The 13,199-nt window shown below is 44.2% G+C and overlaps 1 protein-coding gene across 1 annotated transcript in view; it reads left to right on the plus strand.

The window, feature by feature from the left end:
* Positions 1–13,199, plus strand: part of LMX1A (LIM homeobox transcription factor 1 alpha) — a gene marked incomplete at both ends in the record, with an annotated part of 70,112 nt that overhangs the window by 4,814 nt on the left and 52,099 nt on the right. Inside the window, 2 exons of the mRNA XM_083358157.1 lie at positions 1,537–1,661; positions 4,368–4,557. Coding sequence (XP_083214283.1) covers positions 1,537–1,661; positions 4,368–4,557 — 315 coding nt within the window. The remainder of the gene's footprint in view (positions 1–1,536; positions 1,662–4,367; positions 4,558–13,199) is intronic.

Consider the following 13,199-nt stretch of genomic DNA (forward strand, 5'->3'; position numbering starts at 1 on the left):
GGAGGCGAGCGGGCCGGGGCGAACTTTTCTGAAGTTATTCCGCGCAGCGCAGTGGGCCGGGCGTGTGGCTTCCGAGATGGGAGCCAGAGACCAATGTGGCTCGCTGGAACCTTCTTTATTGAATGACATTTTTTAAAACCATCGTATAACCAACCACACACACACACACGCGCCCGCGCATTAAATCGTCCGGGGTCAGTCAATTTCAGGTTAAAGAAGGCGGCGGGTGGAAAACCTCTGCCCGAGTCTAGATTTCTTTCGGAAGACCCGCCGGCAGAGGAGAGTTTGCCCGAAGGCGAACCGAGCAGAAAGAAACGCGCGTTTTTGAGATGCTTGCTGCGAATGGCTCCCAACCTGCCCCAGGCCTGGCTAGCCGGCTGACCCGAAGCAGCAGGTAGCGGGGACTGATCCAAGAGGCGGTGGAAGAAAAACCTTGACCCAACTACCGGAAAAGTAGATTAGTGCAGGTTCGCATCCCACCAGGCTCAAGGTTGACTCAGCCTTCCATCCTTCCGAGGTAGGTAAAATGAGGACCCAGATTGTTGGGGGCAATTAAGCTGACTTTGTAATAATGCCGCTTGGGGTGTGTGTGAAAGCCCTAATAAGCAGGCATATACATAGAATGAAGGCTACTGCTAAGCTTGTAAGCCGCCCTGAGTCTTCGGAGAAGGGCGGGATATAAATGGAATTAAAATAAAATAAATAAATAAAATTGGATCCTGAGAGCGGGTAGGTCCAGCGGAGCCACGTCATCGCGGTCGCTTTCGGCCCCCATTCTGTGTAAGGTGGGAAGATGAGGCCGGGGGACGACCCCCACCTCCCTCCCTCCCTCCCCTCGGCCGGGAGTGGCGCTGCTCCTCCCGTTTACCGAGTTTGCGGGCCAAGGACCACCCCTTCCCGCCCTGACATCTGACCCCGTTTCCTCGGCGCCGCGGAAAAGCCCCCGCTGTCTCCGGCCTTTCTCCAGCGTTACCTGAGCGGTCCAAGGCAGGGGCCGGGGCTGAGATGCCACTCGCTCGTCCGCGGGGAAAGCACCCGCTGTCCTTCGACGGAGGGACCCGCCCAGAGGGCAGGAAGCACAGCAGAGACGGCCAGAGCCGCCTGTGCCTGGTCCGGCGCTAGGCAGGCGCAAGGATGGGGCTCTAGCCGCCTTCGGCCAGAACCGCGGTGGGCTTGGGCTCTCAGCCCTTCCCGGCGCACGGCGCGATGCTGAGTCCCTTCTGCACCGCCGATCAGCACCGCGGTGGTTTTGGATTCTACGCGGTGGGACCACTCCGGCTGGCAGGTAAGCGCCAGAGGCTCCAGCTCGGATGCCCGCGGGAGGCAAGAAGAGCCTGGAGTAGGGTCCGCTGTGCTGCTGGTGCGGAGGTTTGAGGGGGAAGCGCTTAGGGGATTCCTTGCCTTACCGACCTCTTCTCTTCTCTTCTCTTCTCTTCTCTTCTCTTCTCTTCTCTTCTCTTCTCTTCTCTTCTCTTCTCTTCTCTTCTCTTCTCTTCTCTTCTCTTCTCTTCTCTTCTCTTCTCTTCTCTCCGCAAGCGGAATCGGAGCGCTTTTCTTCGCCCTCTCTCTGGCCGGGCTGGGCGGCCTGAAAATGGAGGAAACTCTGCAGGACGCCCTGGAGCCCCCGCCCCCGCAGCCCTCCTTCTCTGCCCCGCTGCTGGGTAAGTAGTAGGGTCGGACCTCGGCCAGCTTTGGGATGAGTCTCTGAGCCTGACCGGCCCCGACGGTTGAGGGTCCCCCTTCTCCTTCGTAGAGTCAGAGGGCAGTTGCCCTCCTCAACGAAGAAGCCCCCAGAAGGAGGAAAGACGCAGGCGAAAAAGCCGAGAGTTAGATGCGATCGTGGAACAGGATTATATTATCCATTTTTGCCTCAAAAAGCATCCCCAGGAAAACAAAGGAGGCGGGAGGAGGAAAGGAGAGAAAGAGAAATTGGGTCTCTCTCTCTCTCTCTCTCGTGCGCGTGTGAAAGAGGCGGACAGCTGCTCCCTAGCAGTTTTAAAACAAAAGTTCAAGATTTACCTGACACCGAAGTCAGACTTCGTATGATTGAACAGCATTTGTTCATCCCAACAGACAGATAAGAAAATACAATATAATAATTAGCAGATACTCAATGTGTGCGTGTGCGGGCATGTACCTACATGTACAGATCGTTCTAATTAAAATCGTTAATTAACGATTAAACTAACGCAGGATGTATGAAAGACAGTTATAATAGCTGAAATCAAATCTCAGCAATTAAGCATAAAAGGGGTAGGATTTGACAGATACTAATCATAATTATTGTAGCTAATAAAAGTAAGGCCCCCTTTCTCCAGATTGGTTTCAGAGCAGGTTTAGGAGGCAGGCTTCAAAAAAGGACGGTCCAGAGCCTCGGTGTCGTCGTTTTCCTGTGGATGCGCTTTGGAAGACTCTTCCGAAGGTGCACAGAGGATTCGTGCCTTATAAGGAAGGCGATTTTACAAGGCACAATAAGACAAAAAGCGGGCAACCATAGTGCACCTCTCTAACAAGTTTTTAGCGGATAACAACAAATTGCATTAGAACGGGTCCAGTTTTCTTTTTAATTCCTCCTTTTTTACTGCTTAATTTTTTATTTTATTCTCCACTCCAAAATAAAGGGGGAAAAAGATAGTTCAGAGAGGAAAACGCTTCTAATTGTTCATTTGAAAGCAGTCGGTTTTTGAACATTTTCGACATTTTTGAGTCTTTGAAAAGCAGGGTATAACTTATTTCGAACAATTATTTCCCAATGGTCACAAAGATAATTTTCAGACGAAGAGAGAGAGAGAGAGAGAGAAAACCATTCGTTCTTCCGTTTGTGCTTCAAATGGCTACCAACCCCGGCCCTGGCCGAGTCCTGCCTTCGGTCTTCAAGCGCCAGAGCCTCTCTTCATAACACCGCCCCGCCCCAGGAAAGGCGATCCGGCTAACTGGAGGCAGGAAAAGGAGACAGGCGGCCCAGCATCAGTTTCAGATCTACCCAGTGAGGTGCTAGGATTTCCGTGCAGTTAAAGAACCTGGGCTGGCAGCTGGCTGAGTTCAAGGCTATTGCTAAGCACATTGATTTGTATTGTAAGCCGCCCTGAGTCTTCGGAGAAGGGCGGGATATAAATGGGATTTTTTTAAAAAAAGTGAAGCTGCCGCTGATTTCAAGCACCAGCAGCGGGAACCTTTGCAAGTTGCCTTTGGGTCAAGACGTTCAGTGGCCTTTCCTACGGCAGATACGAAACCCATTCAGGCTTCCGCCGGAGCAGGCACGAGCACGAGATCCCTGCGGGGGTGGAGTGTGGGAGGTATTGCTTAAAGGCCACTCTGCTGCGGCACTCGACCTGGCAGTGGCCTTGTGGCTTCTCCGGGTTTGGTCCTCCAGGTCAAGCCGTCAGGGCGGAGGATAGGGTGCACTTCGTCCCGCAGCTGAAAAGCAGCCACTTACAAGAAGTCATTCCTGTGGCCGAAAGGCCTGGAAAGGGTGTCCCTGGGTTGTGATGGCAATGAATGCCGCCACCTGTGCAAAGCTTTACCAAAGCGACCTTAATCTAAAAGGGAGGAATTGCCGAAACCCTCCTGAGTTTGAGGCATTATCAGAGAAGGAGGCCATCGGGTTCCAAATCCCTTGAGAGGAGGGGACCCACAATCCCTTTCCTCCCGCCAGTAATGTTTGGGGGGGGGGGAACGGCCTGGTAGGGAAAACAGGCCTAAGGCGGGCCTGTCGCAGCTGCCAGCGTAGGACTGGTTTGCTTTATTTCGGAGGCTGGTGTTGGTTTCGAAAACCTGGAAGGGGAGGGAAAGCCAGGCTGGCCAAACGATTGGCAATAGAGCCTTGCCTTGGTGGAGCAGTGGGCTAATGCCTCCTGAAGTAACACCAGCTGCCTGCAATTTAGTGCAGGTTCGCATCCCACCAGGCTCAAGGTTGACTCAGCCTTCCATCCTTCCGAGGTAGGTAAAATGAGGACCCAGATTGTTGGGGGATAAAATAATGCCGCTTGGGGGGGGGGCGAAAGCCCTAATAAGCAGGCATATACATAGAATGAAGGCTATTGCTACGCACACTGATTTCTGCTTTAAATTGTAAGCCGCCCTGAGTCTTCGGAGAAGGGCGGGGATATAAATGGGATTAAAAAAAAAATAGGACATCCGCGCTGGGTATTCCCCCCCCCCCCCCCCCCGGCTCCAGTAGTCCACCCTTCAAGAGAACCCAAAACGTTTAAAACGAATCTCGGGGGGACGTGCAGGGCAATATAATGCTCCAGAAACTCGTCAAAAAGGGCTAACGGGCCATTTCCAATCTTGGAGGGGGGGGGCGAGGCGGGGACGGCGGCGGCTGCTGCCGCGAGGCTCATCATCGTCCTTCTGGGTCGTTGCAGGGAGAGCCGCCGAGCCGCCGCGCTCGGTGTGCGAAGGCTGCCGCAGCGTCATCTCGGAGCGGTTCTTGCTGCGCCTGAACGGCCGCCTGTGGCACGAGCGGTGCGTGCGCTGCGCTTCCTGCCGAGAACCGCTGGAGAGCAGCTGCTTCTACCGGGAGCAGAAGCTTTACTGCCGCCTGGACTACGAGAAGTAAGTCCGCCGTCTTGGCGGGGGCTCGGGAGGAGCCCAGCCAGAGGCCGCGGGGCTTTCCCTCTCTTCTGAAGCCCAGGAAGGAGCTTCTCCCCGGGGGGAGACTAGAGCCCCGGAAGATCGTGCGAAGCGTACCTGGGAGCCTCCTCCTGTGTAGGGAGACCAGACTTTCTATAGCAGAGGTCTTCAAACTCGGCCCTTTTATGACTCATGGACTTCAACTCCCAGAATTCCTCAGCCAGGCATGCTGGCTGAGGAATTCTGGGAGTTGAAGTCCATGAGTCATAAAAGGGCCGAGGTTGCCTACCCCTGTTCTATAGGTCCGATCCGCCACTCCCAAGACCCTAGTTAGGAGCGAGGCCTGTGAAGGTGAGGTGACACCGAATACGTGAAGAAGAAGAAGAAGAAGAAGAGTTTGTCCCTATTGCAGCCTGAAGCGATCCTCCCGTTCAAAAAAAAAACCCAACATCCCTTCCTCCTTGAGACCACGGTTAGGGTTTAATCTGGACACTGCAGTGAAATTCCCTAGAACAGGGGTAGGCAACCTCTGCTCTTTTATGACTCATGGACTTCCAACTCCCAGAATTCCTGAGTCAGCATAGCTGACTCAGGAATTCTGGGAGTTGGAAGTCCATGAGTCATAAAAGAGCCGAGGTTGCCTACCCCTGCCCTAGAAAATCTCCAGACAACCCCTCAGGTCCCCTTCCATGGATGCAACTTCCACTTGTTGGGAGTGCTAACTTTCTTACAATAGCTGGGCTGGTTGACAGCAGTTGAAGTCCATGAGTCATAAAAGAGCCGAGGTTGCCTACCCCTGCCCTAGAAAATCTCCAGACAACCCCTCAGGTCCCCTTCCATCCATGCAACTTCCACTTGTTGGGAGTGCTAACTTTCTTACAGTAGCTGGGCTGGCTGACAGCAGGGTTTTCAGAAGACTGAGCTTTAACCGTGTTACTCCTCCAGCCACAAATAATATCTTTTCTCAGACTCTAGAACAAACTAACTTGATCTCTAAGGGTGGGGAAGGCCTTGTCCCTGAAATAGAAGGGGGTAACCAATTCATATAGAAAGCTTTGATCTATATGGCACACAGTTGGTCGCATGTATGCATAGAAAATTTGCTTTCACTGAGTGTTCTCTCTGGTTTCCGATTTCTTTATAAAACAGTTCGGATGCGTGAAATCAAACTTTTTGAAGCAGCTCTTTAGATGTAGACAAAAATGCAAATGAGAAGGGAGCTAAAGAGGCAGCCCTTAATTTCTACCCCCCCCCCTTTGTAAAACTTCCTGAACAAAAGAACTCGCTAAAACTGTTTTCCTCAGCCTGAAACTTCAGCTTCAGAGGTCCATCTAATTCAGTAACCTAGTTCCTAGAATAGGCAGCCCATTGCTAGAAAGAAACCCATAAGGGTGAGGCAGCTTTCCTTATCTATGGCTCTCCTTCAACCTCTTCCCTCTGAACTGAGTGGGTTCATCTGTTTCACCTTGCTAGTAACCATTTTTACAGTCAAGATTCCCCCCCCCCAATGGTGTGGGAACCTGCACAGAGGGTATTATAATTCTGGCACATAATGTGCACCGCAGTGATATATGCTACCTGTGTGTTGCCAGTTGTGCGTTACTACTTAATATCATTATAAAAGCCCAGCTGTTTTGGGCCAGAAGTCTAATTAGTCCAGCATTCTGTTCTGATGGTGAACACCAGATGCCTTGTGGGAAGCCTCCTGGCAAGACATGTGGAACCTAGTAGCCTACTATTATACATAGTCTTCACTGGGTTTGAAAGATTTACTATATATAATACCAGATGTAAATAGCTAACCCTTAGTTTATTAGCAATTTTCTTCCATTGATTTGGGTACCTTTCAAGGTAATCAAAATGGGTGATCCTTATCCCTCTTTATCATGAAGGCTTAAACGTGGATAGAGGATGGGCAATGAATATAATTCCATCTGTTATTAACTCTGACCTGCTCTTGTTCAGATGAGAAATCTGAGGAAAACTAGTTGCTAGAGTGCAATTTTTAGTAAGATGAAATATGTATGGAAAGAAAAAAAGGTAGGGCTGCAAGCAATCAAACTATCACTAGAAGGCAGGAAAGTGATATGGAAAAACCCCCTAATCTTTGCTGCCCTCTTCTGGTCATCCTAATTTTTTTGTAACCCAGCTACAATTTCAGGCTATTTGGTTTCTGTTAATATTCTGTTATAATAATTTGTTTTTATATGAATTTGATATAGTTTTATAAACCTACATGCTTCCATAAATATGAAAGGGGCTGTATATTTATTGAACTAGTTGTTATAAAATTACTGATTATTTGAATATGTTTGCATTTTAAAATAACCTTTTATAGCAAAAGATTTAGGCTCTTTGTTTTGCGAAGGAGTTCTGTGTAACTGGCAAACTATCATATTCTTTCACCACATGATATTGATGAAAACTTACCCTATTACTTGATTTGTACCTTTTGACCTAAGCTCATTTGCAGTGCCAGATTGCATAGAGATCTTGAACAGGTGCTAGGAAATGTAGAGAGGATTAAAAGTGCAAAGAAAGTTCAGTCATTTGAATGGATCTTTAACAGAGAATCTTAATTGTTACTCAGGGATTTCTGCATTTTCTTCAAATTTGATATAGCAGATGCATACATTTGATAATGTGATATTTAAGGTGAAATATATATGGGAAGGACAAAATTGGTGTGAGTTTTGTATAATCAGACAAAACCATATAATGAGTCTTAATGTCAGAATACTAGATACTAGTATAAATTTTAACACTTTTTTTCCCTGCAAGTTGGTATTCTACCCTGGTTAGAATAGAAATGTGTTCATTCTCTCTCTTTCTCTCATATCTCTCTATATAATAAAATGCATAAATTATATATTTATAATAGTAAAATCCAATATAAACTCAAGGGCAGAGTTGTTCAAATACTTAACAGTAACTCTAGTAGGAAAAACATTATCTAGGTCACTCTATTGGTTTGTCATTTGTATTTCCTTTTTAAATTTTGATATCTGAGCCAGTTCCTTTTGTAGACCCAGTACATTTTAAATACATTTATTTATTTATTTTATCCGGCTTTGTTATTTTTACAAATAACTTAAGTGAACACCCCAATAATCCTTCCTCCTACTGTTTTCCTCACAACAACAATCCTTTGAGGTGAATTGGGCTGAGAGAGAATGACTGGCCCAAAATCACCCAGCAGGCTTTCATGGCTAAGTCAGGATTTGAACTCGTGATCTCCTGGTTTCTAGCTTGGTGCCTTAACCAATAGACCTTTTCTAAATGATCTCCTTGTCCAGTTAGTTTAAATCCACTTTCAATGCCATCTCTATCTTGTCAGCTAAGATTTGTTCTTAGCTTATTTCGAACATAATCCATAGAAGCAGACATCATTACTGACAAGGTTGATATTTTGGCTACTATTTTCTGATTCCATTCTTCAGAAATCTCCTATTTTTATTGCCATGCATTTTGCCTGAATATCATTCCTCTAAAATCTTTAGTTCCCTCTCGTGTCCACCTATTGTAATCATGAAAGTATTTGTCCATGTTAGGTCTTCTAAAAACCAAAACAGGATCTATTTCCCAGGAGGAGCTGCTTATAATTAATTCCAAAATCTTATTGTAAAGATTTCAGTATTCCAATTTTATCATGACCCTTAGTTCATTTATAACTTTCTTGAGATCAAAAATCTTATTTAGCATTTTGCTGTTTATTTCAGATTCTTTAAATTATTAAGCTTATATAAGCTTATAATTATTTTTTTCTATCGTTCAGGATTAAAGGAAGACTCACCCAATGTTTCCTAAATTTTCATTCTAAGATTTCTAATAGCTTAGAAGTAATCAATGGGCAATTTCCAGAAGAGATTAGAAAGTGAGGTTTGCATTAATGTCCTTTAAAAGTCTATCGTAGTTGTGGGCAAGATGATACATCCCACTGTTTCCTATTGTCCAAACCACAGGACATGGGAAACTGCCATCCAGAGCATAGGTGGGTGATTTCCTGTCCTCTCCTTATCTGCAGAGCTTCCAAGGGGCCAGTCTACAAGTAGCCCTCAACTTACAACAGTGACCAAAGTTACTTGTTTAGTGACCAAAGTTACAAAACCACTGAAAAAAGTGACTTGTGATAATATCAAGGGCAGATAGTTAAAGACTAGAGAGTAAGTGGCTGGCCTTTCTACCAGATCTATAGCGGTTCATGCTTTTAGATAGAAACAGAGGGTGGAAGACTCCAAACATATGAGAGGGTACTGGCAGAGAAAAAATATTTGTAGCTCAGGATTGAAATGAAAGGTGCTTGGTGCTCTCTGGTTTCGTTGTTTTCTTGCAGAGGTTTCATTACCCAAAATAGGTAACATCATCACTGAAGTACAAGTGCATCTACAAGAAAACAGCCAAGCTCAGAGACCATTTCTAAGATGGCGGCACCTGGAATGGCTGCGGCTGCATTGGCTCTTGAAGGTGAATAGTTTTGGGAGGGATAGTAAGGGCTATAGGCCACATGATCAGGAAGATTTTAACGTGTTTCAGCAACATGGTGGAACTAAGGTAACATATGACATACGACCGACAATCTTTGCTGGCCTGGCGAGTTTCTAGTTGTTTTGGAACTGTTGGTGAGACCGTTAAAAGTCGTTGGCGCTGTTTGAAATTGTTCTGCCAGCAGCAAGATCTGACTGCTGGCCCAGTGATGGATTCTACTGCAAATCAGGGCTGTTTCCAGAGGAGGCAGAGGAGGAGAGGACCTGGAGCTTATGGAGTGAAGGAACTGGATGAGGCTGTCGGCAGGCCCAGAGGAAGAGAGAGAGGCTTTTGGAGGAGTTGGTGGCGGTGGCAGCAGCAGCATGCTCCAGGGGCGAAAAGAAGCAAGGCCTCTTTAAGGAAAGGGTGGAAGAGTCAGGATCAGAAAAAGGAAAGAAGGTGAGGTTGTCAGAGTACAAGCGAATTTGAGGGCTAATCCACATGGAGCCCCATTTCCATCTGTCCTGTTTGCCATCGTTCACTCCCTAGAGACTAAAATGGACAATGTGAAATTTGAGTGGGCCCCGAACAAGGAGTATATATCGGAGGTGGTGACCCTTTGAGAGCTGTATGTAACGAAATTTCATTTTGATGTACGCCAATTGGTGTACATTCAAAGTGACAATAAAGTTATCATCATCATCACCAAGAATTCCTCATATCAGAGGATCTTAGCTGATGCAAAGTCAGTATCTAGAGCCATTCCCAAAGCAGCTGAAAATAACACAATTATTGTAAGGCTTACTTTTTGGAAAATATAAATGTAGAGATTAACACACACACACACACACACCATTTTCCCCTTCTTCAGTTCCAAAACCATTAAGCATGGGGATAGGAAGAAGAAAGAGCAGCAAATGTCTCCCCTTCCTTGTAGAATTCTTCCCTTGAATACTGCAGCATGGATGCATGCAGAGTTGCTCAATGAGCAAGTGTTATATTATAAAAGCAAAATAAATCCTTACTTTGTACCTTGGTATGAATTCACACCAACAGGGTTTTATTTTATTCTCCCAGCTTTAATTTCTTGATATGAGGATAAAATAATTAACCTGCCTCATGGACTTAGCAGAAATATGAAATTAATTTATATCAAGCATTATGGATACATGATAGCAGTGCATCAGTAGTAAATATTATACACTTACCCCAATTTACTAGGAGTAGCTCTGCTGTGTTTTGTTTGTTTTGATGACAGAATGTCCAGTCAAGTCAGAGTAGTGTTGGTAATTGTGAGACAGTCACAATTAGATACCAGTATTTGGCATTGACTTGGGACAGATGCAGTATAAGTAGACCCAGAAACTGTAGCAATGGGAACAGCAAATTTTATACCAATATTAGTTTCAATAGCATTTAAACTTGATAGTTGGGAAAGGATTTGGGGGAAAAACTGTTCTGTAATTACAGTTTCCTATAGTCAATGTTAGGGATTCTTGAATAATCGATCGGCTAAGGGAATACTTTTTTCTTTCTCTGTCTCTGTCTCTCTCTTTGAGAAGTGATGGATGTAGCAGTCAACAAGTTCAATGAATAAAATGTTTCTGAGTTTGTTAACTCTTCCAATTGGTAGAGAGGAGAGAATTTAGGAACACCCCTAGAATCTGAACTATAGTAACTGGGAAGATTACTATCACTCCAGTGACATCAGGCTTAATATGACCCCCTGCACTATTAGGATACCTCCTCAACATGTGTAGCCTCTAGGATTTGTTGAGAGCTTTCGTATTCTGCTTTGAGATAGCTTCTCCGACGGGCTTAAAAATGAGAAAGAAAATTGAATTTCATCAGTTTAATTGACTGAGACATGCCTATAATTAAGTTAAATAAAGATACTTGATCTAGAAGCTTCATTACTAAGCAATGCTTAGAATAACATTAAAGATTGTAATCTAGCACATGCCAATTCCCAGGATGGGTCAAGAAAACATCATCAGCATCCTTCTTGCTGAAAGAATAAACCCTATCAGAGTACTTGACCAGGCACTCTTGGCCAGCTGTCCATGTCCTTTTAATGGAATACTTACCAAAGTTTCCTTCTTAGGCCTATAACGTGGCTGGAAAGCAAACTGAAAAGGAGAATAATATTTCACCCATAATGTCTGCAGTTGCTTGGCCACCACGTGCTCAGTTGGTTCCTCTAATAAAGGGAAGTTGGAGTGTCGTTAGAGCCTCCTTACAAAGTGGTCTCATTTCTCCTCCCAGAAAAAAATAGATCCCCAATTTTTTTTTAAAATAAGAGTCATAGATGTGTCCGGACAGACCTCAGTCAATTGACTTAATCAGGAAGGATATGTGAGATGGTGACTTCATAATCAGAAGCATTCTCTTTTCATTCTAAGGGGAGATAACTAATCTGATCTCAGGAATCATAATAAGTGCCTTTCCATGTGGTTTAAGATTTGTATAATAAAAAAATGGAGTGAATATAAGTATTATTAAAAATGGAATATGATTATGAGTAATTTTGTTAGCAAAAATCATGCAAATTCTATCTGTCTGGTTTCTTTTTGTACATCAACATTGAATCTGTCCTGATTACAAATCTTTCTTTGCTTCCTAATCCTAGTTTGTGATCAAATGCTTCAAAATCACCAGTTCTTACCGCATCCACCCGCTTTTCTTCATAAGTCTGATGAAGAATATTCGAGCATTTGAAAGCAATTTTATGAACTTTTAGTGGGCTTATTAAATGTATTACTGTTACATAGATAACAAAATGTATCTGATGGCCAATATGGCCACTTTCATTTTTATTTTTTATTTAATGTGTACTTCAAAAAATAAGTCAGTTGCAGCTGATGAATTGATAGGAAACCTTTTTCCACTGTTGCAGTTTCGAAAAAGCTGCACTTTGCATTGGTGAAAGAATTGCTGGATGTTGACCAGACTGTCCGTTAAGAGGTATAAAGAGTTTGCTTAACCTTTCCTGTTTAACACTGTTTTATATGAATATGGATTACAACAGTTTCATAACATTAAACCAGTATTTTAACCATGGTTTATTGAACCAAACACGTATTAAAAGGCAGACTGATCGTTTTGAGTTGGAAAATGATGAGATTCATGGTCTATTCTCAAATGCTTTGTTTTGTTTTTTGTTTTGCTTGAACTTATCTTTTTAGGGCTGGTTCTGTGATGCAAAACACTGGCCAGCTACTAAATGGCAACAAAGAATCTTTTAGATTTTTGAAACCCAGATATGATAGTCCTAAATTTCTTATGTTTTATGGTCTATGCGTTGAATTCAGGAGTGCTAGGCAGTTGCATATACTTTTTTCTTTAACACTTGAATAAACGTTGCATAACCAAACTGGATCTGTCATAAGTCAATAGCTTTACTTATCTGACATAGAGATAACTGGCAAACTGATGAGGTGGAACAGGCATCCAACCAAGTCATAGTTGCTCTTGTAACATCCCATGCTAGGTACAAAAAAAAAATAACTGAATATCAGAATTGGAAGGGGTCTTGGAGGTCTAGCCCAACTCTTTCCTCAGATAGGAAACCCTATTAAGAAAACATGAAATGATAAACCTTCAAATGCCCCGGTAAATTTTTTGAACTGCAACTTTTTAAAATTATCACATTCTTTCTCATATACAACACAAATGTAGAAAAAGAAGGAATAATAGTAGTAGTAATAATAGTTGATTGTGAATGCACAGCTTTAGGCTATTAGCTCAAACCTGGATAGATTTCTGTTAACACTATTATCATTACTTGTTGCAAAGGTAAAACAGGAAATGGAAAGAATTTGGCTGCCTCTGTAAAGGAGAAATATGGCTTAGTACAAGGGTAGGCAACCTTGGCTCTTTTATGACTTGTGGACTTCAACTCTCAGAATGGCTCAGGAATTCTGGGAATTGAAGTGCACGAGTCATAAAAGAGCCAAGGTTGCTTGCCCCTGGATTAGTATATATCATTCCATGAAATGAAAGTAGGTGAAATTTTGGGCAAGCCACCGCTACTTTATTTGCCTGGATTCCTGCACAAGAATTTCTGTGTGAATCATACATAAAGAATAGCTCGCTCTTCTGACAATGTGGAAGAGGATGAGGAAGAAGAGGGGGAAGGGGAAGAAGAAGAAGACGAAGAA

The sequence above is a fragment of the Vipera ursinii genome, assembly GCF_947247035.1.
Source record: "Vipera ursinii genome assembly, chromosome: 3".
NCBI classification, from domain to species: domain Eukaryota; kingdom Metazoa; phylum Chordata; class Lepidosauria; order Squamata; family Viperidae; genus Vipera; species Vipera ursinii.